The sequence below is a fragment of the Numida meleagris genome, chromosome 3, assembly GCF_002078875.1.
Source record: "Numida meleagris isolate 19003 breed g44 Domestic line chromosome 3, NumMel1.0, whole genome shotgun sequence".
Taxonomy (NCBI): domain Eukaryota; kingdom Metazoa; phylum Chordata; class Aves; order Galliformes; family Numididae; genus Numida; species Numida meleagris.
This window is the reverse complement of record NC_034411.1, coordinates 25,002,006-25,029,888: the sequence shown is the minus strand read 5'-3', so window position 1 is coordinate 25,029,888 and position 27,883 is coordinate 25,002,006. Positions and strand designations below refer to the sequence as shown.

The window sequence follows — 27,883 nt, the reverse complement described above, 5'->3', positions numbered from 1 at the left end:
TGTGATATATAATATTTATATCCATTTTTTCAGAAGGGAAATCAAAACCTCTAATGATTGTATGGGTTTGTTTGCTTGTTTTTTAATGTAGTTTTTGAAAAGATTGGTAAAATTTTCAATTTGAAGTGGATGTATTTTAATATCAAAGCCACATGAAGTAACTGGTGTTCCCCTTTTTCACCAAGTCAGCCAGTTAGAGCCGCGGCTCCATTTATTTAGTTGTTTTTTTTTTCTTTGAAGTTGAGGAAGAAAGAGAAGACAGTAGCAAGGTGTGTGTGTGCTGTGTTGTTTTTATTTGTTGTGTTATTTTGAAGTTAAAAATAAGCCTGTGGATGGGAAACAATGTTTTTGACACCCACCAGAACAGCCGGCTGGCCAGCTTCACTCTGTGTCTAAGACACTTTCCTGAGCAGAAATGAGCGGTTGGACTCTGGTATGGACATGTTGGTGGAGTGGCTGATTAGCTAGTAGTGCTGTTACAGAAAAAGAAGTATTTGATGTCATCACCCAGTGGCACCCTTGTTTGCTATTTCCTGTTAACTTTGCTGCTGGTTTAGGTATTTTCCATTGTTGGTGCTGTGAATATGGAGAGAGCAGCTCCTGCAGTGAGTGAGGAAAAAATTTGCCAAGATGGTGACAGGAAAAATGGACAACAGTTGAGGTGTTTCCATTTATCTAGTCAGTTTCCTAGAGAAATGACTGTATTGTCACATCAGTTAGTGAATCTGTTTTGAGTAGAGTACAGAACAGACATTTTATAGGTTTCATTTTCCAATTCTATTACAAAGTGTTGTTCTGCTGTTTGGTGTGTATTTCTGGCTGGTGTTTCATTCAACCTGAATCTGATGCTGATTGGGGTTGGGGGGTGGGGGAAGCAACCCTCCCACTTCAGCAGCAGAATAACTTCCTTCTTTTCAGTGTTTATCTACCAGACTTCAGATATAATTTAAGACTTCTGTAGCATTAGTTAAGCTTGGTTATGTATGTGAAATTTTTTTTTATTTTATTTTTTTTCCTAAGATAGAGGTAAGTTCAGGTAAGAAAATATTAACAAGTTAAGAAACTGCTCTTCTCTGAAGATACACAGTGACAAACAGAAATGCATTCTGCCAATAACTGGTATTTTCGTGTCAGGCAGCATTTTTTTTTGAATGTTTATTAAATGAATGTAGCATTCCAAATAAAGTAGGCTGTTACAGCGCGGATTGCATAGAAACAACTGCTGCGTATTGAAAGATGTTATTAATAGATGTGTTGGATGTGGATATAAATGTGTTGTTTTAAAAATTACCTGTTTATGTTTTACGATCTACTTTTGTTTCAAAGGATTTATTCTTTCTGTTGGGCTGAAGAGAGGCTGGACGTTTGTCATACAAAAAAATCCACCCAAAACAATCAATCAAACAAATAAAGCTTAAGAGAACTCTGTTTCTCTGTCAGTTATTAAGACAGTATACATGTATCATCAAAAAGAAAAAAAAAAGTTTGTGATTTAAGTAATTTTCCTCTTTTGAATTAACAGGAGTCTTTTGATGATGCATGCTACTTAGCATTATAAAAGTTTTGGTATTTTGAACAGAGCGTGTATTGCTTTGGAAAAATCCAGCTCACAAGAAGGAGATAGCAGCTTTTTGGAAATGTATTTGTTTCAATTAAATAGATACAAGCCAGGAAATACCAGGAAATGCCAGGAATATCAAGGCTAATATTTGTGTTTAAAATAAAGACGACGACTCATTTTGGAATAGCTAGTAATTCTTAGTTTGGTACTCCTGGGACACAGGGGATTTGGGTTGCAGCCTCTTCTCTGACATGGGTGAGTCAAGTCCTGCAGTGAATGCAGTCTTGTTGTAGGTCTGCTGAGTGTACTGAAGTCTTTCCATTTATCCTTTTGGAGCTGTGAGGGTCCATTCTGCAGGTAAATATGAACTGGCTTACCTCTCTACATAGCTGACAGAGAGTCTTGAAGTGTAGGTACCAGAATTTGCATCTGTGAATACTGGATGAGGGAACCTTTTTCTAGGGCAGCTTGTAGTCATATACAGTGTAAACATGATACTTCACGTAATGGAGTTGAACTACAGACTTATAGAAACCTCCTTGACACTTTGTAATTATTCTTTCACTAGGACCCAGTGAAAAATGTAGCACAAATACAGGTAAGTTTCTCTCCTGTGCTTTTAGGAAAGACTGTAGATAAATGTGGTGCTTTATTTCAATTGCCAAACATTTGCTTAAAACAATGTTCTGGAATATTTCCATCTTTCCCTCTATAGTCCCTAAAACCAACAATAGAGTCTCTAGGCAGAGCAATGGTATTCAGACCTGTCTGGGTTAGTGGTCAGAGAAAAATCTTCCCTCCACAGAGATTTCTTATGAACCTGATGAAATATGATCTCATTGGTCAAATTTGACCAATGAATTGGACGTTCATTTGGATATAAATTGTTGAATCTGTTCAAAATACGTCAGTTACCATTCTTCCTCTTCCCTGTTCATAGTCCTTCTATTGGTGGATGCTCCCTTTGTTTTGCCTGCTTGATATTGTCTGTGTCTGCACCTTCAGAAGACTGTACAATTACAAAATAAGTAACATTCACGTTGGTGAAATAAGCAGAGTCCTTTTTTGAGAATATTTTCCTGTCGTAGGCCCTGAGAAGTTACCAGTGATCATTTGGTTCAGTAAACTGGTAGGTAGGGAAACTACCCTGGAAGACTTTTGACATCTGCTTTAAACTGGAGTCTCTCAGAACCCATGTGAAAACCCCAACCACTTATTTAGTATAAATGGTGTTTGTTTTGCATTTATTTTAATTAGTGTACTTTTTCTGAGAGATCGAGTAGAATATAAAGATTTCATGGGAATCTCAAAATTGTAGTGCTACATAGCTGTGGCTATAATGCTTCTCTTCACTGAAGTTACAGAATGCAAGGGATGGTGTGGGAACAGAGATGTTGTACAACGCAATATGTTTATTGAAGAATAATGTGTTTTGATCATTTTTAAGCTCCATTTCTTTAAACCGAACTCAGTGGTCAAAATTTTTTATGTCTTATGCAACAAGTGAAGGGTGTTTCATATAGTGTTGTAGTAGACAATACAGAAGAAGAATCTTGCTTTCATTTTACGAATGTTTAATCCAGTATCAGTGGAAATTTTCATCTGCATCCAGTCAGTTGCTGATGCTTGGTACTCCTGGTACCTGGAGTAGATTCCAAATTCTCTGCTTTAAGCTCAGGTTCTGACTCATTTTGTTGCTATGAAGTGACTGTAACTCTTTACCTTCCCAGCTCCCTCCAGGCTGCTGGGATGACTTCTTGAAAAACTGAAAAGTAATTCATGGACTTTCTAGTGAGACGAAGTAGAATTATTGCTAACTTCTTAGCAAAAGTGTAAACAGAGATATGAAGGAAATAGTCTGAAATGAAGGATTGTTGCTCAGAAATCCCTGGAGTTTTGTCAGGGGAAAAAAACCTTTTCTTGTCTGTTGTGATGCCTGTAGTGCCGTGAAAGTACAGCATGTAATGAAATGCAGTGTATAATATCAGGGCACTGCTCAGCTCAAAGATATTTTAATGTTTAACTCTGTTCATATTTTTTCCCCGTTTCTTTTCCTTTGAGCTTGGTGGCAGAGAGAGATTATGGAAATGATATTGTATCTCTGAGACTTTTGAGGTCACCCAAGTTTCTGTTAGTGGAATTAGTGCTAGAGAAACCTCAAAACTGCAGCTTTATCTGAGCAGCTGTATCACTTAGAAAATTTTATTTCATTTAAAGCAGGTGCTTTGAAAAGGAGGATGCAAGTGGAAGGACTTCATTGCTTTAGAGGAGCCATTCTTACAGGCAGACTTTCTCTGGGGTAGCTTACACAGTTGTGTTTCTGAAGCTTAGATTCTTGTATCTTTGTTTGTCTGAGAAGGGCATTATGGAGACTGGCTTTATATTACATATATGGGAAAAGAGTACAGCTCTGTTAAGAGAGAAAAATGTTGAAAGAAAACTCCCTTTTCCCCAGACAGGGATAGTTTACAGTGATTGGAAACCCTGAATTCTGGATATACCCTTGTAGAAAATGCTGGTCCTTATGTGAAGTTTATGCCACAAACCACCAGCATCCAGGAAAGCCAAATCCGAGATTGACCCTTTGTTCTTAACACACCATTAATTTTGGATAGGAGAAAATAGAGAGAGGGTTTTAGCTTTAACTTTGAATTGCCAGGCTTTTTGTCCTCATTGAAACTGACCGCAGAAACTGTTCTGGGCCTGTATGAAATTGTTATAACCGGAAGAAAGGCAGACTGAATTTTGTGGAAAAATACTTTTCTGCGCTATATCTTAAGTAATGTACATATCAAGTTACAGTGTAATATTTTAATTAGCAATATCATTTGCTTGATCTGGTCAAAAGAAAAAAAATTAATTGTTCTTGAAAATGACATTTGAGCTTGTGACTACCATTTTTACATTGTAAAGCTTCATTATTCTTAAAACTTCAGGCCACCTGCTTCTTGAGTCAATATTCTTCTTGCCAGACCGTAAGGAGACATAGCTGCCAAATTCAAGGGAGTAGTCTCCTCCGTTGCAAAGTCAATAGTCTCTAATGTTTTTACCTTTAAAACAATAACACTTTCACATTAAAATAAAAAATGTACATTTTTTTAAAAATTGGGCTTTTGTGAGTTACTGAACAAGGTAGGATTACTTGTGGCGAGATCAAAGCAATACAGCTTAGGGGAGTCTGAAGTTTATTGGATTTCAGTGTGTTTTTTCCCCTTTATGCTGCAGTGAAAGGGGAAAAGCCCCTCAGTTTTCTTAACTATAAAATATTTTGTATGCTACATAGTGACTTTTAAATATTTCCATTATGCTTTATTCTGTGTTCTTCTGCAGCATAGCAGATGTGAATATGTATCACAGGGTGTTTGTTTTAATACTAAGATAACATACTGAAGGGAGATTAGTGCTGTTCTTTGCGTGACTAATCTAACATTCAAATTCTGCTTAACTAGGGAGGTAGCACCAGCTGCAGTAACTGGAAGCAGTAGGTTTTGTGGGAAGTGCTGACTTGAATGAAGAGAACTGTAAAGTACAGTCTAGCTGCAGAGACCCACGGAGCAGCTCACTAGGAGTTTTGTTTGGTCTCAACCCTAGAATTGCATCCTGTTTGTGTATGCAAAAGCTGAGGAAAGAGCATGAGCTTAAAGTAGCCGAGGGAAGCTAATTGTAAGCAGTAAAGTAAAAGAAAAGAAAAATGATCGTTAGTTGTACAGGTGAAGGCATTCGTTTGATTGCTTCTGTCACAGGCTTGGGAAAGCAGGGAACCTTCTTATGCTCTTGTGCTGGGTAACATAACCCATGTCAAGCCATGTTTCTCTTGCTTTCAGGACTAATAATTCACATGCTGGCAAATGTTTTGAAGAGATGCTGTTGTTAGAAAATGGAGAGAAGGCCTGTCAGCAATGTAAGAAATGTGTGATGAAAATCTTAAGGAAATTACCAAAAAGCAGTGGCTTCTGCTGAGCTATCTGGCACTGTCTATGACCTGTTTTCAGCATTATTAATTTTGTGTTTATTTTGTAAAAAGGAAAGGAAGGTTTCACTACAGATTAAAGCCTGATTTACTGTCCTGTATCAAGTTTTTAGCCTACCTAAACTTTTGCAGTGACGAAAGAAAAGCGTAATAAGATGCAGGTAAAGGAGGTAGAAGATTGGAAGATCTAGATCTTACATTAAATTTTGGTTTTTACATTAGTACCTGCCGCATTCTAAGCTTTACTTTCTGTTTTTTATCACAGCCATCTAGGTAGAAAACTTGATTGTGACCTTCCTGTAAGTTCATGCTGCTTGATCATGAATTTAATTACTGCTTATATTTTTAGGCAAGTCCTACGTGGTTGAGATAATTGCAGTTCTATTGCCCTCGGTGATTAATTTTTATTATCTGTTCTGAATCATGTGGCTAAGTAGCGTGATAATTTTTTAATAACAAGGTCCCATTAATTTATGTAACTATGAATGATCCTTTCGGAACATTGACGTGAGATTAATGAGCTTGTCTTTCAAGCTGAATGTATTACATGTCATTAAATTGGGCAGAACCAGGAACTGAGATAGACTTGAGTTTTCCTTGTCCTTGGAAGTCCTTTGCTTTCAGGCAACGTGTAGTTTTGTAACTGCAGAAGAGAAGTGTTGCATGACAGGAGAGTAATTTAGGTGCTTTACAAAAAGTTTGTCTTTGTATTTTAAACAGAACAGTATGTCCTGTTTTCTATTCCTTTTTCTGCTCGGAAGGTTGCAAGGGTATTTGTGTAATACATACTTATCGTGAGGGGATTCAGTCTTATTTGTGTGGTTATAAATATAATTGTATATACGACTTAGTGTAAGGGTCACACATGTGACAATAAAGGTACTAAATGTTGAAATGTCTCTGCCTACGTTCTATCTGATGTGTATGTGTCATTGTTTTCTTCTCCAGAATAAGATAATAGGTCTTGGCAGAAGAGAAAAGTTGAAGTGCTCAATGACCGAGTCCTTGAAATATCTGACTGAGTTCAGTGAAATATCTTTTCCTTGCGTCACTTAACAAGAAAGGTTAATATAATTTGTACTAGCATTGGAAAAATCTAGAATTCCGTGTTACGTTTGTCTCATTTCTTAACAGTTCTGAGTGTATGCTTGAAGATGTTCAAATATGGTAACAGCTATGCCTTAAGGTCACTAATGGCGTTCTTTCACACTGTTCTAGTGTCTTATTTGTTTGTTTTATGTGTTTTGTTTGTTGTAGATGCAACAGTGAGAGTCTGCACAAGATGCCAGAGCAGTGGCTAAGCTGTGTTTTAGAAGAAATCAAATCTTGCGATCCTTCATCTACATTATGTGCAACCAGACGTAGTGCAGGAATTCCATTCTACATACAGGTATCAAGAAATATTATACCTGATCTTTTAATTTTATTTTAAAGGTTCTTTCCAGTGAATGCTTTTTTTTTTTTTCTGCAAGCTTTGGTAGCCTTTACACAACGAAGAAGCCAAATGTAATTAAACCATGTTTGATGCTGTTTAGCTTTGCAATTCTGTATACTCTTGAGATGGCACAGATTTTTGGCTTAATATTGATTCAGATAGCATTTCCAAAGACTGTGCTGTAGGCTCAGTTTAGCCACTGTGATAATCCCTGTAAATTCATAAACTAATTCACAGATTAAGTAAAGCTTTGTTACCATGAAAATTTGTCCTTTTATTCATGTGCAGTGGAAGGGTGATAGAATATGAATAAACAATCACAGAATTGTAAAATGGTGGCCTAGAAAATACTATAGGAAACTAGAAGAGTCCTCAACAGTGGTGAAGTAATGTCAGTCAGAGCTAGCTGGTGTAATGCTGAAGTCTCAACACTTAACTGTTTCCATTCCCTTACTTCCTTAAAACAGACGTGATTGTTTTCCTCTAAGTTAACCATCATGATTTTACTTTTCAGGCAGTTTTCTAAGATAGAGGTCCAAGATAACTATGTGATTTGTAACTTGCTCCGTTCACTAGAGCATGGTCTCAGGCTTGTTCCAAGAATGTGAGGAACTGCTGGGAGCAAGCTCTCACTGCCAGAGTAATCCATCTTGCTTGTTTTCCACTCTGAGTTCACCCTGAGAAACTTGAGGCAGCCTGCTTCTGTCTGACCTCTCTTCTGTCAGTCACAGCCTACTCCTGGCTTTGCTAGATGTGCGCACATTGCATAGATGAGATCTGAAGTAGGGCATTGGATTTAGTGGTGTGTTGCCTTCTAAAATTCAGCAGTGAAAGATCTTTCCCTTTTATATCTGTAAGTTGTCTGCAAAATGAATTTGGTGACTTCATGTCGGCTGGTTTCCTCATTTCACACCATGGAGTTTTAATCCAGTGGGCAGTAGCAAGCTGAGAGAGAATGTGAAAGAAAAGCATGTTTGAATCAATTTTTCATGCAGAAAGTAACAGCGTGTGTAATATAAGGACTAGGTGGACGCAACAGTATCCCACTGCAGAAAACATTTGTGTAGTCTGCAGTTGGCCTACATTGCCAAGCCCATATGGCAGAGCTTATACTGCGCTGTAGTTATTTGGATAAACAGATCAGATGCTTCTGTTCTGACAGCTCTGGAAAAGTACAAAGTTAATCTAGTCAATTAATGAGGAGGTTTGAAATTAACATTTGGATTAGTCTGAAATAATCTATTTCCGAACAAAAATTTTATTATAAAGAAAGCTGGTGGTGTTCGTTGGTGGTAGTTCTGAATGTTCCTGTAGTACTCAGTAAAAAGGAATTAAGCCTTAAATAAATCATTGCATTTAGGTAATAAAAATATAAATAGTAATGCATATTCTGACAGTACTGTAATAAGGTTATTTTATTAATGCATAAAATCAAGACTTACTGTGGTCTCTTTGCCATCTGCTTCCTGTGACATTTATTCTTGCTTTAGTAGAACACATCTGTTTTAATAATATGTAATTTTTAAGGTTATGAACATTTTAAATGACCCATTAAAAGTAGAAATATGACTACCTAATAGCACAAAGGTGCAACACCAATTAAGGGGTGAGGAAATGGTGGGAAAATGCTAGTTACAGCCTAACCTCAGTGTCCTCAGGTTATGGAATCTTGGTCTTCAGTTCATTCTTGTCTGCTTTATACTTTACAAGTACTATTTTTTTCTTGCTTCTCTGTTTCTTCCATTAGGTAGTGATACAAACCTACTGATAAAATGACAGTGACCACTTCTTGGTATATGCCTCACCTCTGTACTTCATTTGGCTTGAAGTTTTTCTGTGTGGTTGTTTTTATGCACTGTAATGGACTGTTAAATATTTTAGTTGGCGCTGAACAGGCTCTGGGCCCCAAAACACAAATGGATAATCGTTTTTATTAGAAATAAGTGATTTATGGTTATCCATTTGTGCTAAGTCAGGCAAATTCAACAGAAGCTGCTAGGATAGAGAGAAAGACCAGTTGAATTCCAGTCCGGAACTGGAGGACTAAATTAGAGTATGTTCATCTCTGCCGGATGTATTGATGCCCATTAAACTGCTACTATCTGGAGATGGTATTATCTACTTTCTCCTTTTTAAAATGTGCTGCTTATTTTATCCTTTGGCCTGGCCATTTCACCATAATTATGTATGTTATTGAACTATAAAATTGTTCATAACAGTAAATGTAAACATGTATAATATGGCAGATACTTTTGCAAAACTAGATACTCCTATTCTGTGTGTGTGTGAAACCTTATGTTTTTATCTGTTACATGTGAAGAAACTTCTACAGTCAGAGGTGTACTGCAGAAGTGGTTTTCTTACTGAAACATCAACTGCTAAGGAGGCTATGAACTAAATAAAGAGAGTTTAAATTGAAAATTACTTTTCCAAATTTTTATTTAGTCCTTCTATATGTTCAGAAGTTAGGCTGTGGTATGGTGAATGTAAAACCTGAAGCAGAGCTAGTCGTAAACAAAAATGGCTGGAAATACCAGACTTTTTTTCAACTTTTCTGTAGGCTTTGTTGGCTTCAGAACCAAAGAAGGGCAAAACGGATTTGCTGAAAACGACAGTCAAAGAATTAATATCCTTGGCAGCACCTTTGAGTGAACCTCCAAGTGTAATTCCACAGGTAAAATGCAGTATCTCATCAGAAGGCAAATCATATGTCAAAACAATGTTTACGTTACTTCGAACAGTTAAGGAAATGGTGTGTTCTTTTAATAATAGTTAGATTTTAGTGTCTGTGGCTAGATTCTAAAAGCTTCTGATGTACAGATGTTATGGAGTCTCTGGAATTTACAAATGCGTGAGATACTAAAAAGTGGATTGAACATAATTTCATAATTTTTTTCTAGTACAACAGGTATGATGATATTTATTGTGAATTTATATGATCTGTTTACTGCCTGTAGTGTATTTGTGAACAAGCAGATAAGTAGACTTTCACAAGCAAATAAACGAACAAGCTTTTTTTTCTTGTTACTTTCAGAGTAAATAAATGAGTTGCATAAGCCATATTGTATGCGGTAAAATACTCTATGAAAAGTGATTTTAAGCAGAATTACTAACTTCTGAAATTTAAATATATTCTTTTGGAATGCGTAAAAATTGTAAAGTCAACATCTTTATCTTCAAGGGCAGTTATCAAATACTTAAATGTATTATCAAAAAACTATGGTTTGCACTTAAAATGCAAAGATTAACAATATTCTAATATCTCTGCCAGATCTGCTGGCATAAATTTATGTAGCTTTGTCAAAGTCTCTGAAGCTTACCACCTTCCCCAGGGTAGAGAAATATCACAAAATGCTCCATATGGTGAAGAAAGCCTGGCTGTCAATTTTAGCTTAATACTGTCCTCCTGTGAGTTGTAGCTTATTTTTTCTCACGCTATCTACTGAATGTCAAGAATATTGGAAAAAGATGATTCCAAACTTAGAAAGTTATTTTTTCAGCCATGGTAAGCTAAGGAATAAAGAAACCTGGCCTTCTTTCACGATGCCTGGACAGTATTTATTAGACAAATATATTTTTAAACCATAATTGTTCTTATCGGCGTTTCCTTCTGTAGCATTCTGCTCTGTTAGTTAAACAGCAGTGTTCTTATATTTAATATTGAAATGAAATGCTTTAAATCTGCACGTGGGTTATTTTTGTTTCACATTTGCTATGTTCATTGGGATAATAAACATACATTTGATTTAAGACATTGTTTGTTGAATTTATATTGTTTTCCTTTATTTCTCTTACCTCCACAGGTTCATGCTTTAAATATCCTACGGGCACTGTTCAGGGATACACGCTTAGGCGAAAACATCATGCCTTATGTTGCAGATGGAATACAAGCAGCAATTCTAGGTTTTATGTCACCTATCTGGGCAGTAAGTTAGTAATTTTGCTTCTCAAATGTAACTGTATATACATAGTGGTGCTTTTCCATGAAGGTTTGGTAATGTTTGTAAATGACAGTACCTCCATTGCTAGAATGTTACATGATATAGGTTTGATAAATAATACTGTAGACCTACAAAAAAGACATAGTTCTATGTTTTAGGTTTCATTTTCTTTTTTACTTCAATGTGAAGTGCTGATATTCACAAAAAGTGGGGACAAAGATTACCTTAGACGTAAGAATATACCTGGCTGTTAAATTCTGAGTCAGTAGGTTTAGCTAATAGGGTGTGTATTTTTATTCATTCTTGCTGTTACTTTGCATTTTAATAAGAGATTCTCAAATAGCAGAGCATTGTACAGTCTGCTGTGAGTAAGGGGGAGTCCTTTTATCCAGTAGAAATCTAGATGCAACCCCTACGTTAACAACGTACATGTCCACAATCTTATTTCCTGTTAGCGCCATCTTGATAAGGAGGAAAATTGTTCCTCTTTGTTGGCCTCTGAGCAGTAGGCATGTACTGTCCTTCACTCTGCTGTTTTTTTTCCAACTGTACATTAGTGGTTTTATTTAAAAAAAAATACTAGTACAATTCAAAGGGATTTTTTAAAACTGCATGTTCTTTTTGTCTTAGGTAAGAAATTCATCTACGCTTCTTTTTAGTGCTCTAATTACAAGAATTTTTGGAGTTAAAAGAGGGAAAGATGAAAATTCCAAAAAAAATAGGTAAGCTTCACTTGGTACCAATATTAAGTTTGCAGAACATGATCTTAGCCAAAAACAATTCAAAAATGTTGCTTGCTTTATGGATATATTTGCATCATGATGTTAAAAAAACATCTAGGTTTGCTTAAACTGTACTGCCAAGAAATAAGTTCTAAGGCCAAAAATATCTGCTATTGAGCACTGGGAGTAAATTTGCACTCATGTGATTTTGCTAAAAGAGAATGTTGCTCAGGTGTGAGTACCCGTGGCTCTTCCAAATGTCCGGTGTCTTGAGGTCAAAAATGGGGCCTATGGTTCTTGACAGCAAGAAAGAGAGAGATGAAGGGAACAATGGTCACTTGTGCCTTCCCTTATCTCTAAAGCAGGCCTGGAAATAATCTCATGGCTACTAATTTGAGATTTTTACCTTTAGCCACTTTACTCTGGAGCACCCTGTCCCTCCTTCATGTCTCTTTCCTCATAAGGTCTAAAAATGAGAACTTGCAAAGCTGCTTCTTTTACAAGGCATTCTACTCTTCTCCTCTGTTGTTGGCCTCCAGATCCTCCACTGTGTCTTACGTAAACCCAGTTCTCCTTTTACTCTAAAACTCCCCGGTTGTGTGCATTTCCATTTCTCTTAGCTCCTGTTAGTCCACAAGCAGAAAAGAAGGAGCCTGCTTTTGTAAGTGGGCATTTTCCCACACCCATGTTTTCTTTGTCCTTTAGCACCTTTCTTTAGCTTCTGCCACAGATGAAGCGTGTCCATACTCCGCAGCTCATGCTCCTGCTCTAGGAGGAATGCAAAAATAACCACAGACAATTAACTTATTAAAAAATACTCCTGGATAGTCACACTATGGTTATTGTGGTAACTGTTTCAGAAATGCCTACTGGATTTTCAAATAATGGGCAAGATATGAGATTTCTGAGAGGAGAGAAATGTCATGAATTACCTTTGAAGTTTTCCGTTCATTTCTATTCGTTATACAATGATCTATGTAGCTAATGTAGTTATCATGCCCATTATGAGAAGCTAAATGTCCTGGGATGATAGTAATCTTTGTGGTGGTGCTATTTTAGCTCTTTGAAATACCTAATTAATTCCAGGTATATGAATGTGAGGAAAAAATATGGGGATGACATTGCAGGGAGATTTCCCTTGAAATGACTTTTGGGACAAAGTTATCTTACAAGTGTCATCTGTGGTACTGCCTGAAACAAACTCCACTTTGTCTTATGTCCAAATCTCTTCTCATCTAAATCTGGAATTCAGTCCCATGCCTCCTGAAAGTCAAGTAGAGTAATAAAAAATGTTTCTTATTTTTTTGCTTTTTCACTTCGTTTTTGTAACAAAACATTTTTTTTTATGTCTGTATTGAGCACTCACTGACAATTATAGGAACCTCAACTTTTATAAACTTGTGTCCCGGTGAAAAACTTAACCACTAACCTCTGCAGTGTGAGGGCAGACTGACTTTTCAAATATAGACAGTGTGGTGAGATGTGTAATCTGAGATTTCTGTTTGTGAAGTTGCAGAAGGTAATGCATTTGAGTTGGGAAAATACCAAATAAGTGAAAGTTAATGTCTGTATATGAAGTCATTAAAAACAATGTTGTTAGTTGTTTTTTTTAATATAACTGGCTCTGTCAGCTTGCTTCTCAGAAGCTTCTTGTTTACAGTAATTTGTTTGTAATCAGCTTGAGCAAAAGCTGTTAAAGCTGGGCTGGTTCTTTCTCTTCCTCCTTTCATTTTGCACTTTTTCATTAAACATTGTAGTCAGCTCTACTATTTCCCTTATGTACTGGTCAATACCACAAAACAAAGAATGGGAAAACACTTCTAAAAATAGGTCAATGAGAGTCAAGAGGTATGAAAGCAAGAGGCAATCTCAGGTCATACAACGTAGTGATGACTCTTATCTTTCTTGAGGTATTAGTTTAGAAGGAAAATGATGCAGAGGTTGTTTGGCTATTTTGTTTGTAATGCTTTTTCCTCTTACACCAGCCCGCAGATTGAAGCTAGCATGCATACAGGTAGAGGTTTGTCTGTCAGTACCAGCAGGTGTCACCGCTGCTGCACAGCTGCTCAGCCACATCTCTGGCATGCAACTGCACTTGGGTGCTTTTCTTTGGGAGCTTTAATCTTGTTTTGTTTAGTGTTTAGCCAAAACAAGATTCGTACATTAAATTGATTTTTTTTGTCATTTTAAATCTGGCAGTTTACTTCAAAAGAACTATTATTTCAGCAACTTGCATCTACAAGAGCTTGTGTGAAAGGCATCTGTTTGCGAGGTGCTTGCCGTATTGCTGACAGGATATTCTGTTAACATGAAGGGGAAGCTTGTCTGTAGACAGAGACTAAAGCTCTGAAGCAGCCATCAGGTCCTTGCATAGGTTTCCAGTTTGCCTGCTTGATTTTAGATTAGGGGTTTAAATCTGTCTGTGCTGTGTCAGCAGGGAGCTACCTTACTGCTGGGCTGTTCTGTCAAAAGAAGGATTGATTTTCTGGTAATTTTCTCAAGAGGAGTTGTTATGAAACTGATACATCTGGGGAGGGGGATGGCATTTGTATAGACTTCCAGCAAGAAAGCTTTGTCAGAAAAATCCTGGCAACTTCATTCTAATTCTGTGCAACATTGCTATACTTTGTGTTATGACTTGTTTTTATATTTTTTTTATTTTTTGTTCCACGTCCACTAAGAATTTCACATACATCCTTTATACAAAAGTTACAGGCCTATCATACCTTCTGCCACGTTTGCTTTTCTGATGTCATATTCCATTCCCTATTTATGTTAATTTTGTATGTTATAATTGCTGTGCAGCCAGGATGTTTACGTAGTAATAGCGTGTTGTCTGTCCGTTATTTGATGGATTGGTTCTGAAGCACTGGATTTAGTGAACTATAACCAGTGCCTGATCAGTAAGCTGGTTTAGTTTGTTTTTCCAAGCTTGTGTGAAAGAATGATCATCTCTTTTCATTTTCTTTTCCTTTCCTTTCCCTTTCCTCTCAAAAATGTCTGGTGTCATTTTGACCATTTGCAATGGAAAACAATGTGAAAGAGTCCCCCATCTCACTGACAGAGAGGGGAGTTCTATGTTTGCTGGCAGGAATTTAAGTGGCATCTGCAATGGTTGTCGCTACTGGAGAGCAGGTGTAGGAAAAGGCACGCTAAGCTGGGCTTTCTGATCACCGAATGGGTGCTAGGGAGGTCAGCCAGAAGAGTCTGAGGACAAGGCAGTCCTATGCTAGTTTAGAGGAGACGGGTTAAAGAAATTTTCAACTACATACCATGATTTCTGCTTGTTGGTTGTGCTGGTTTCATGGGCGGTGGGGCAGTGCTGAGGGTCTCCTGCATGTGTTTGCATCAACAGCTGTATTGGCGCAGCTGGGAGCGCAAAACTGGGGCAGTGAAGAAGATGGATTTCTTGAGCAGAATTCTGTGCTGATGCCAAACTTCACTCTTAATGGTTCACTGGAAATTTGAAGGGACTGCTCTACATCATGTGATACAGGAGATGCAGTCATATCCTGTTGTCATTAAATATTGATGTCTTTTCAATTTTAGCATAAGTAAAGAAATAATGAATTGGAAAATGAGTACTTGAAAAATAACAACTACATGCAGCTCCTACAAGTAAAAGAAATTGTGTGAAGACCCGTCGCAGTGATCCATGCAACTATGCAGATTGAGCATTTTCTTTCTAGTGAAAAGAAGGTTAGAGCCCAAGAAATTTCTTCTGGGTTCTCTCTGACTAAGTCTCCATAGAAAAAATTGACATGTATATATATAGACAGACACATGTGTGTACATGTCTATCAGAGGCCTTTTTGGTCTGTAGTCCAGTGCTAATTAAAGATGCTAGTGCTTGTTATTAGACAAGACTCTTCTTATCAAATAGCTAGTATTTCTGGCTTTATTTTATTCATTTATTTCAAGGATGGGCATGATCAGAAATAGCGTCAAATCTGCAGTTTGTGGTATGACATGCTTCAGTCTTTGGAGCAATAAAAAGGAATTGTCCTGGCTTATCTGAGAACTGAAGTTGGAATAAGAATGTAGCAAAGTCCTCAGAAAGAATAACCAATGGCTTCAGAAGCTGAGATTAAAAGGAAAAGCAGGGGGGAGAGTTTCCCTTGGCTTCTGACCTGGGTGGAGGAGGTTCCAGTAAAGAAAAGCTTCAAGGCTTTGATTAAAAAGCTCTGTTGTAAGCCAAGCTGAAATGGTATAACACAAACTCATGAATTTTAAGCAAAGTAACTGATGTATACATAATTTGCATTTTTTATGGGGAAAAAGAATCTTACATATTTAGATTTCAGTGAAGGGAAAATACATATGCAGTAAAATACTGAGAAAGCTGTAAATGTGCATTTTATGTTGAGTAAATATTCATGCTGTTAGGAAAATGAGTATGAATGCTGCCACGTTCTTGATACTGAGTTAGATATATTTGAAAAGAAATGAACATTTATTGCCATCTACAAAGTACTCTGAGTCTCTGCTAACAGTGTGTGAATGTTGATGATTATTAATAACTTCAAGCACTTGAAAAAGAGGAAATTATCTTTCTAATTACAATAAGGTGGATGAAAACTATGTAGATGTGAACAGGTTTTGAAGCTGTGCTATTGGCTGTGAGGCAGTCAGCATGCAATATTATCCTCCTACTTTCTTTGTTTTTATTGCAATTTGAGTCTTCAGCACTTCTCTATAAGCGGTTGCTTGAAGGTCACTAAGTAGAACCAAATTAGCTTTTAAAAACACTACTTTTTTTCTCATAAATTGACATGTACTTGTTCCTTAACGTAAGGGCTTTAAAGACCAGAAACCATTGTGTTTTACACTGTGAAGGTTTAGAGGGAAACATTGCAAACTGAACATCCTATTGCAAACCTCTCTTTTCCTGCTATTATCCCTAAATTAAATTAACCTGGTATTATTTTCCTTTTCACTAAGCCACTTTAGAACTGTAGCTTTAAGTACAAAAAAAAAAAAAAAATACATTAGAAGTACATGATACCTGTTGAATGTTTCGCATCTGGCAGGCTAATACTTCCAGTACTTCCAGCTTCACTGCTGAAAAGTCTGACTTACAGCAGTGAGGTGTTGCCACTCTTAGTGTCAACCTTGTTAAACATTTGCAGTGCATCGCCCCCAGCTCTGGCAAGATTTCTGAGGTGGGTCCTTGTATGCCCACAGTGTAGCGTCCTGCAGTACTTTGGGATAAATGGAAAGAAACTTTGGTGGCACAAGTGTGGTCCAGCTGTAATGGCACTCTGCTGTTGTAAAATGGGATAGCCCTTATGAGAGTTTCATTAGAGGTGAAAGTATGACTTGATTCACAACACTGAGCTCTGTTTGTACTTCTTGGACTGAGTGCTGTGGAGGGAAGGGTTGGGATTGCTTTGTCTTGGATCTCAGTAGTGCTTCTTCCATGGCAGCTAAAATACCGGGTCAGTGACAGGGAGGTTTCATGAGATGACTGAGCAAATTAAATACCCCTGGTTCTTCCTTTCCCTCCAACTGCTTTAGTGTCACACTTTGTGGCCTGTCCTCTCCTTTGCCACTTTAGTTGTTCCAGTGAGTGCTTGCTAAGTAGTTATTCAGGATTTGGTGCAGTAGAGTGTCTTGTGAGGGGGAGCTGTTTTTTCTTTAAAAACAAAACAAAACAAAAAAAAAAAACAAAAAAAACCTCCCTTTTCTGTCTGCCAAAAATAGGCCCACGTGTATTTTGCTCAGCTTTTTTTTTTTGTTGTTGTTGCTTTTAATGCTCAGGCTCTTTTTTTATTGACTTTTAACAGATTTAGAAGGCTTGATCTCAGAGCAAACATGCAAAAGTTCAGACTGAATCAGATAACCATTACAACATTTAAGATTAATAGTTCAATAACAATAGGCTTATTTAAACACAGACTTCCTATTCTGAAGTGCCTTTATAATAGGAATAATTATTATTAGTTGCTATTAATTTGTAAATTCAAGATAAAATTTATGCAAATGTTGTTCAGAAACAGATACAAATTGAGAACAACCTCCTAAAGAGATCTGTGTCATGTTGTTGACCCTCTCCTCCCGCTCACTATTATTTCAGTTATCCTGTTTGTTTCTTGTTTTCATCTAAAACTATCCCAAATCCCTTGCATCAGACAAAAATGACTGTTCTCCTTGAGGTTGAAGATGTGCTTATATGATTTCTGCTTATTTTAGGAGCGCAAGACATAAATCTGTCTGAAATCTGAAGAACCATTTTCCTTCAAGATTTTGACACTAACACAAACCTGTTTCAAATCTTTCCCACCCAAACACAAAGTATCGTGCATTTGCAAATGTGTATCCATGCTCTCTCGAACAAGGGGAAACTTCTCAAGATAGAGCCAGAAAATAGAAAAATAATATGGTAAAGCAACCTGAATGAAGGTTTGTCCACAGTGAAATATCCTAAGAATACATGTGCTGCCCTGAAGTAAATTCAGTCCATTTAAAATAAAACAGAGGCTTAATGTTTGTTTCTACCAAGTGACTGAAATGTGTTCAGTGAAACAAAGATTAATGTAAGCCTAACCACCTGAGTAAATAATTTAGTTTTATTGTAGAGATAAAAAAAAAATCATTAATATGAATTGATAACAATTATTCTGTTTTGTTCTATATGTAATGTACACATCACTTATTCATGAACTTCACCTTACTGAGTGATAAGCAGCTATTCTTCTCAAAATAGAGAGGTATAGTGTGGGTTGTTTGGAGACAAAATTTACAATGCTAAATCTGTGGCAAGAGATTAAAGATGATAGTTGTGTAGTCAGTGATTGAGCAGAATTATTGGAGGCTTTCTAGAGATACATAGATAACTTAATTTTATGTATCTATATGCAAATGTACACACACCTTTGCACACACATGGCAATACCATACAAGTTTTAGAGAAATAATTCTTAAATTATTTAACATATTTAATATGTTCTATTTTTAACTGTTTATGTATATATATGTATGTATATCTAAATTTGGTGTTGATTAATATGCTGATATAGGTACTAGGTTATATCTGTGATGGTGGTTTTTGATTATGTTTCTCTATTTTTATTATGAGCCCATTGTGCGTTTACTTCTCTTGCTAGTACAGCAACAATAGTGCTTTTAGAAAAAGCTTTTGCTTAGTATTTTCGTAAACTGTGTGTTGCATAATTATTCCTCTCAGTCACACATTTCCTGAAGTATTTGTTTTACACAGGTGCCTTTTTCCATACCTGATTACACAAAGGATATAATAAATAGCAAAACAACAGGCATAAAGAAACTTGCACTTAAAAGAGATCAAAGCACAGCAGACCATGCAGTCCTTTGGAAATCTTGGCTAGCTCTCTTGTAAATAAAAATGCTTCTAAAGCAGAAGGTATTTAACTACTGTATTTATATAGGCTTTGATTGACAGTTCAGTTATTAACCTCATAAAAACACAGCAACGTAAACTAGTAAGAATGTTTACTCTAGCACTTCTATCTGAAGGAAAATGAAAACCAAGATATAGTGGCATATTCTTAGTTCTTTTTAAGTATTTATCTTAGGGCTGTGCAGCATAAAAGAATGTTTTTTTCAAGTCAGTGAACTTAAACTATTTTGCTTACTGTTCTGGGATTTAAGTACTCTAACATTTCTTTTGTTAATGAATTAGAGTGTTGTTTTAGGTGCAAAGTCATCACATGTTTATTGAAGGAGCAAACCCCACATCTTTATAATGATTCTTCTGTCCACATCATAGTGTTTTTCATGGTGTAAAAAAGAAATCTGAATTGTTTTTTTGCATCTAACTTAATCAGTCTATAGGAAAGTTGGCACCCTCACTAGAAGAGGTGCTCTGCATCATGTTTGGTTTAGAAAAACAAGTGCGCAGTAACAGTCTACATCATTTCTCTTGGGGTTATTAACTGATAAGTTCCACCAGTTGTTTTAGAATTATTTTTTTTCCAGGCTTCATTGTGGCTCTCCAAACCTCTGTCCAAAACTACACGGCCATTTTTCCTTCTATGTGAGCCCTAAAATTCTCTTAGCCATGTGAAAAGTTTGTTTGAAAGTTCCTTGTTTTGGGAAATGTTGTGATTTCAGAAATTTAAATCTGAGATATGTTCCTCAAAGAAAAACTACCCAAAATGCAACTCTGAAAATAAATACATAGCCTTTATTTCTAAAGGACCCTTCCTCTTGCTGTTAATCTCTCTTTTAGGACAGGTGTCATTCAGACAAACTGTTAATCAAGAATTTCTATAAGTATATATGATTTTTGAGTTAAAGAATTTTAAATGGTGGCTTTTGTTTCATATCAAGCTGGTATTTTAAACATTATAGTGCACATTGTGCTGAATTTAGGATAAAATTACTAACTTTTGAAAAAAGGGTCAATCTCAAGAGTCTTCTTAGCAGGAGCTGATGTTTGCTGAAATTGCAGTTGGTAGGTATAACCTATCAATACCAGAAGATTAGAAGAACTCTGATTTACTACGAAGGTTTAAAGCCATGCTACTGGAGTGGAAGGTAGCTAAATAGAGTCACAGAAATATTGACTGGAAGGAGACCTCTTGATTCCCATTAAAAATGATTCAGCAACACCAGATTAGGACAGCAGTGGCTTTGCATGAGTTTAAAACTTTCAGTAATATAATATGCTACATCACTGCATTACCTATCTAAATCCAGGATTATTTTCTTGTTGTGCAATTTAAAACTTCTGAGCTGCTATTTGTGATCACTGATCCTTTCTATACCATCTACAACTACTGCAGGAAACTTAGCTTGTAATCTCTGATTCTGCAAGCCAGTCATAAGATGCTGTTTGATCTTCCATGAACCTCCTCTCTGTCAGATGGAGCAAACCTGGCTCTTTCAGCTTCTCATAGGTTATATACTCTAGTCCCTGTCCCTCAGTGCAGCTGTTTGCTGGACCCCCTCCTATTTCTTCTAATCTCTTCTGCATGTGGCATCTCAAAATTGGATGGAGGATTCCATGTGCCAAGTTGACGAGGATAATAATTTCCCTTGATCTGCTGCCACATTCATCAAAATAAACGTAGGCCAGTAAGTGGTCTGCCTTGTTTGCCATGAGGATGTGTCATTGGCTTATACTGAGCTTGGCATTCACTATAACCCTCAGGTTCTTTGCTGTGGGACTGTTACTGAGCCAGCTGGTTTTCAGCCTATGCTGATCCTCAGAGTTGTTCAACCCAGGTGCAAAACTTTGTATTTCTCCTTGTAGAACTACATGAGGTTTCTGTTGGCCCAAGCCTCAAGCTTCTCCAGGTCTGCCTAAACTGAACTGCTACTATTTGTTGTTTCATCCACTCCCTTTAATTCACTGTTGTCCACAGATCTGTAGAGGGTTCTTTCCATCTCATCAACGAAGTTGTTGACAAAAAGTGTTTAAGCGTGAAGAGGCCCCAGTATTGACCCACGGAGTATTCCACCGGTTACTAGCCAACAGTGAGCCACTGATTAGTACCCTTTGGGCTGGGTCGTCCAGCCCAAATGCTCTGTTTATTCATGCTGTACTTTTTCAGCTTCCGGGTGGGAAAGCTTGGTGAAGCTGAACCTGTGTAATGATTTTCAGTCCATTTTAAAACTTGCTGCCATAATACAAAAGTAGTTCAACTGCTTTCCCTTGGAAATAAGGAACTGAAAGTTCCTTATTGAAAGGATTATTTTTTTTTTCCTTACTGAAAGTAATTCTAAAATTAAAAGAATTGTTTTATCAATTGTCACAAATCTGTTTGCGTTTCAACTATTTAAATGCTCATCACACTCTTGGACTCTCTCTGCATTTACAGACAAGTTTCTTTAGGGTGTTTTCTCTGTCAGTTACTTTTTTTCTGGACTTGAGACTCTGAAATGTGGGAAGTTCAGAGTCTTTCAGTAACATACATGCTCTCTTCTCAAATGGCTAGTATGGTGTTTGCCCTAGAATTTACAGGCTACCTTCTTGGGCTGACCATGGTGGAGTCGTCTTAGGTGATTTTGAGATTCTGCTAGTCCAATTCTTTTGGAGGCTTTTTTGGTTTCATTGTTTAAGGAGGTGTGAGCTGCCTGTTCAGAAACACTGAAAACTTCAATTTTCTTTAAAAGAAGAGTGTCAAATAGAAGTGAGATTCTAAGGGTGATTGCTGAGTGTCTGAAACTTCTGTAAGGAAGTTATAGAGATGTTTCCATGCTCATCCAGTGTGGTGTGTTTTGGAATCTGCTTGCATGTGGTGTTAGCATGGCTGAAGACACGAAGGGTAGGTTTTGAAAAAACAGCTCAGCACCGGTTGAAGTGCATGTTTAAGCAAAGGATGGAATTTCCATATGGATCAATGTGTCACAAAACCATAGGAACACATGACTGTGAGGATCCTGCTGGAACATTCGCTGAATTCTTTGAATAAACAAGCTTGCTATACTGTTTCTTTCATGAACTGATCAGGTCTCGTCTTAGAAACAATTTGTTTTTTCCCACTATTGCTGCAGGAAGATGCTGGGAGTGCCCTCTTCTCAAGTAAAACGTCTCAAGAATCTTGCTGCTTTGATAGTTCAAAACTTCACTTGCAGCTTATATTTATTCATGGCCATTTAATACTCATTTGTTGTTATGCCAGTGTTGTTCTTTATTTTAAATAATTATTTTCTCTCTTCATAGAGTCATAGAATCATAGAATTAGCAAGGTTGGAAAAGACCTACAAGATCATCCAGTCCAACCATCCACCTACCACCAATAACCCCACTAAACCATGTCTCTCAACACAACATCTAAACGTTTCTTGAACACAAGAATCTTCATGCTTTCCTTGAAGTGTTTGTGGATGTCAGTCTCATATACCCTTCTATATTAATTTTGCCCAACACAACAAGCTTTAAACCTCCTCTTGGAAAATTTGTTTTTTCTTCCCTTAGTCATGTGAGCAGCTTTTTCAAGCATCTCACGTAGCTGGAAGTTAGCTCTGATGTATTCCATGTTACGTCCTACTTGATTGTTGCAGAGTGGCATTATTACTTCCTTGTCTGTAATGACTGCATCAGTACTGATGTGTTATGGAAACTACATCTGCCCTTTTTGTTTCTGTTTTTGATGAGGGATCTGAGATACCAAGTGATACAATCTTGGATCCTTTTGCTATTTCCAGATGATGAAATCTAAATCATAGTATAATTAGACTTCACATATGTAGCATTTCTATCTGTCATTCATTTCATATTGTCTTTGTTATTCCAGTTGCCAAAGATATCTGAATTTTGTTTCATAGTGTTTTAATCTTCCCTCTCTACAGACAGTCCTGACTTTTGTTTCATCAGTGGATTTTCATTGACACTCGCCTAACTCTTTTACTGTGGTCTTCAGTTAAGCTATTAATAATATTGGTCCCTACAATTATTATTAGGCCCACCTATGACTGACCTAAGGCATGCTTTTCTGTGTTAAGCCCTATTTCCTCTCTAGCTTACGTGTTTTATCTACTACCTTACCCTAATTACTCTAACTGCAGCATGTCAGTTGTATAAATTACACTGTGTAGATTTTATAGGTTAATCTGTTAAACCACTGTGGACCTCATGTAAATGTTTCTTCAGACTGCACTGAGAATGTTGCATGCTTCTTTTGGTTTTGTCTTTTTTTTTTTTTTTTTTAAACTGTGAAGGAAGGAACTGGATCTCTGCTTAGTGCTGGAGCTGCCGTGGTTTTTTCTTTTAAGAAAATTTTGAATAAAGTGTTTCCAGGTTTCAAACATTTCGTGTATTGCAATTACATTCAGGAAGCTTGTGCTACTAGAACTCCTTTATTTCCTTTGCCTAGGGAAATGGTTACCTTTTTTGGGTAAAGAATGGGTTAAGTTGGCACAATCTAGTTAATAACATTTTTGCACGTTGCATATATTTCCCCATTGTTTTATTCCTTTACCTGTAACTATTCTTTTTCCTACATTTCTGTGTGTTCTTGAGGCCAGAACAAAGGTCCTTGGTGTTCAGAATCATTCTCCCCACCAGCACTTTCAAATAATAATGGTCTGCTGTCTTCTGTGTTTTGAAATCCAGGATAGAGATTATCCTTTGAGTTGAGCGTGGTACATTCTTTGAGTTTTGTATTGCCTTCAGTTAGAGGAATTTCTGTTTTCTGTACCTTGCTACCATTAGTTGACCTACCATGAAATGCAGCTGACTGTTGTATTCGTCAGTGATACTTAAGGAGCCAACAATTCATTTAACTCCTAGTGTATGTGTACTATGCTTAGAGTATGTGAACAAGCTTTGGTCTTTACCATAACCATACTATAAAGCAGCATGTTAGCCATTCTTTTCTGGTATTTTTATATAGTTGAAGAAAATGTTTTCTTTTGAAGTTTATATTTCTGATGTGTGTCTTTGCTAACAAGGAGATAAACTTTATAAATTCTGAGACAGAGGACCTACTTTCTTAGTAAGTGATAAGGAAGGAACATGAATGGGCAGTTAAAAGCTGTTTAGTTAAGCTGCCCTGCATTTCATTTTTCATACTTTAATGAAGGCAAAAGCTGCAAATATGTAGAATGTGGATTATTATAAATTTGACTTCTTGAACAAGTTTTCTGAAATTCACTGTGGATTTTTTAACTTTTTCAGCAGTAGTTGTACTTGCAGTACAGAGAGTAAATTTGATTTGGTTTCCGCATTACTGCTTTTAGCACAAAGTATCATCTGAAATATTACAGTTAAAGATTCTAGTATAGTCAGTGATACAGAGTGTATTTTACAGGAGATCATTAAGAGAGGACTTCTGCAATTTCACGAAAACCATATTCTTGGTCATGGTCTCTCTAAATGTGTATGCCTATCTTGTTATTTTTTTCTCATTCCAATTTTATTTTTCCTTCATAAATACAATCATATTTTTTCATCTGTCATAGACCTGTTAATACATTTGTCAGCTGACCTGAGACATTAGCAACATTTTTATTCAAAATGAACTCTAAAGACCCTTGATCCTGTCAGAAGATTTGTAGTCTCTAAATCTTAGCTGTCCTAAAATGAAATACAAACAGATTTACTGCAAATGTTCTTTAGCATGTCAGTTGCTAAAAGCAGGATACAAGGTTATAAAGCCTTTAGTTCTTCAGAAAGATAAATGAAAGAACAGAAGCAGGTAATCTCTGACACATGTCACAGTAAAATGATACATATGCCCCAGTGTCAAAGCAGAATTTTAATCTGGAATATTCTCTTAAGTGTGCAGCACATCTTAGACCTGAACGCTGTAACATCCATGGCTTTATTCTCAGATGTGTTTTTAAAATGTAGTTAAATAACTCACTCTTTATGCATAAAGATGGGATAATTTATTAGAAAGACACTACATATATAAACACTTCTTGGATTATACAGCATCAAGTCACTACTTAGACAAACTACATATAATGAATAGAGACGTTACAATTTTCAGTAGGATTTATGAATTTGATTCTAGAATTTAGATGACACTGAATATCTTTGTAAGCAAAACAGAGGAAATGAAAACTTGCCTGTGTGTGATCTTTACCTTACTCCAAGCCACCCAAGATTCTACTATGAAAACAATGAAAGAGGAAAAAAAAATCAGGTAGTGATTGAATAGAAGAGCTAATGACAGTCAAGAATATAATAAAAGCTTCTATTCTAGGTTATTGTGGAGAAATGAAAAACTTTATCTATGCATTTTTCCTAAGGAACATATTAAATGCTGTAGGTTATACTCTTCATGCTTAAAATGAACGTCAAGGGAAAGTTTTATCGATTTGCAGTCCGCTTTCAGTTGTATCTTCTGTTTTAAATTTTACAACTACAACTAGTTGATTTTTGATAATTTATCTTATACACTGTTATTTTCCGAATGCTACTGTTAATCATGTTAATCGTACTCTGTCCTTTGTCACATCACTTGCTTTCAGAGTACCAATTTATCTGAACTCTGTATTCTCTGAAATACTGTCATCCTGACCTTCTTTTTCTCCTGAATAGACTCTGGAGCAGACAAAAGGTGGGAAAGAGTCTATTTGGCTCAGGGCTATGTAGGGGTAGTTAGGAGTAAAAATTGCAACTTGATTTTGTGTGGTCTATCAGAGAAGGTTCTTCAAGTTTGTTTTCAAGGCGCATCTCCTCAGGTGGGAAACCTGAGTGAAAATAGGAAAGAAACTCATGTACGTCTCCCTTTCTGCATAAACGCTCTTCATCAGTCTTGTTTTCTGAAAAATACAAATAGTGGCTGCTGTCTATAGCAATCAAAATTGAGCATTCTGTGAAGGTCTTATACTCTAAACTGTCATCTGCCTTTTCTGCACAATTGTTCACATATAACCAAGTGTTAATATTGTTAAACTGGAGTATCTGAGATCCAAGTGTTACATCTCCCTTCCTACTCATCTAAGTATTTTGTGTGTACATAGTTTTAAAAATGATTTTTACAAATCATTTTAGAATACAAGTCGTTCCATTATTTGCTCTCAATTTTTTGACATTTACCAAATACTTTAGCCATATACTTAGATGACATTTTATGTTGAGGAGAGGGGATTTATTGTAAGCATCATCAGCCCACTGATAATCTTTCTGTTTCATTACACTGCTTCCTATTTCACTAAGTAACCTTCCATCAATCCATTGCTTAGATCTCAGTAATCCCATTTGAAATTCTAAATTGTGAAATTGTACTAATTTTGGGTTTCTAGCAGGAAACAAAACAAACTACTATTAGAGAGCCTGTGGTACTGTGAAAAATGAACTCTGATGCAATATGAAATTATTTCAGCTGGACACGATAAAAAATACTAGTGTGTTAGGTTCTTTCCAATTTCTTCTCTAGTTTTAGGGCGGGTAGCTGTCAAATCCTGTCATCTGCAAGATGTTGATTTTAAGGATTTAATTAAGGTAGCCGCCTTGCCAAAAGTCTGTTTGAACTGTGTTCGTGACTAATGGAAATAATGAATACTTATCTATATTTTTAATTTAAATCTGTAATTCTTTGTCATATATAATTTAGAAATGGAGATCAAACTTTGTTCCATGAAAACCAATAACTGTTATTTTGTGTTGTTGTTTTTTTTGTTTTTTTTTTAGTTTGTATATTCCTTTATAAGCAAGTATATCAAGTAATTGCCTTCTTTTAAGGATACGGATAACTTACTGTTTATGAAGCATGACTCCTGTGAGTCTGTTTATGAAGTGCTGGTGTTCATTTTTCAAAGCAGCATATTTTTTGATGCAATAGAAAATAGGTGGCTCAGGGTCCTGGTCATTTTTGAGAAATCCGAGTCATTGCATTTTTTGTTGTGGTTCCAGTCTCAATTACTGTGCACAGCTACTTGTGTGTGCCTAATGCGTACATGTTTCCTGGAACAGCAAGCATGGTCAGTAATCGAAAATGAGGCAACTAAATACCTCTGTGTTTTACTCACTCTTGCTGTTTTGCTTTATGGTTGTTCTCTAGTTACGTGTCTTCCTGCCTTGACATTCCCAGGTGGATTCACACGAATATCAGTGCTCTGTATTTTATAGAACACCTTTTCATTTTACAGCATGTCTGCTAACATATAGTGTTTCCATTTTCCCTTCTGAGCTGGAGGCCACTTCTAACTATCACTGGACAACCAGGTTGCTCACAGTGCCTTGGGGCATCTTTTCTGCAGATACCTGCTGACTAATGGTTTTGATTAGACTGCCTTCTCCCATCACATAACCTGTGGAACAGTTAACTAAGGGAGAAGTTATGTAAGTTACCGAGTTTGGTAACTACTGTTTTCTTTCCTTATCAAAAAGATGTATGAAATCACACTAGTTACAGAGAATTTTAGGGCTGTTTTTGTAAGAATATTCAGTTCCAGTATGTAATACTAATTAAAATTTGCTTACTGAATTTCATTATATTGAATATGGCTGTGTTCAAAAATAATTGCTACATGAGGTACTCCTTGCATACAGTCCTCTCTTCAGCTTCTAAGCAGTGGCTCATGCGTTCCAAAGAAAACTTAATCTCTAATGTGCTTTTTCCTGACACACACTGTGATACAAGAGGTGAAGTATTTTCAGATTGGTTCAAATTGACACTTTTTTCTTAGTATGGATTTTTTAATATTTTATGTCTTACTGAGTTTTCCATATGTATGCCATGTGCTGTTTGACTTGATGTATGCGCCTAGCTTTTATATTTTGTGCTGTCTGGCTTTTTTGTCTTCAGCTTGCTACGTAATGTGTGTATGGAAAACTTGAAGTTGTTTTGAAAAGCTGTTAGATGACTTGGAAAG

General features: G+C 36.5%; 1 protein-coding gene across 11 annotated transcripts in view; it reads left to right on the top strand.

The window, feature by feature from the left end:
* The window catches only part of THADA (THADA, armadillo repeat containing), a 217,311-nt gene that overhangs the window by 85,640 nt on the left and 103,788 nt on the right, over positions 1-27,883 (top strand). For 9 of the 11 annotated variants that reach the window (XR_002437166.1, XR_002437167.1, XM_021392511.1 and 6 more), the window contains 4 exons: positions 6,789-6,921; positions 9,527-9,640; positions 10,770-10,892; positions 11,538-11,629. Coding sequence is in view for 7 of the 11 variants with exons in the window: in XM_021392511.1 (XP_021248186.1) it covers positions 6,789-6,921; positions 9,527-9,640; positions 10,770-10,892; positions 11,538-11,629 (462 nt within the window). In the remaining 4 variants the exon portion in view is untranslated. Of the gene's footprint in view, positions 1-5,385; positions 5,463-6,788; positions 6,922-9,526; positions 9,641-10,769; positions 10,893-11,537; positions 11,630-27,883 lie in introns of those variants that run through there. The other 2 variants (XR_002437168.1, XR_002437169.1) reach the window with 2 other exon arrangements.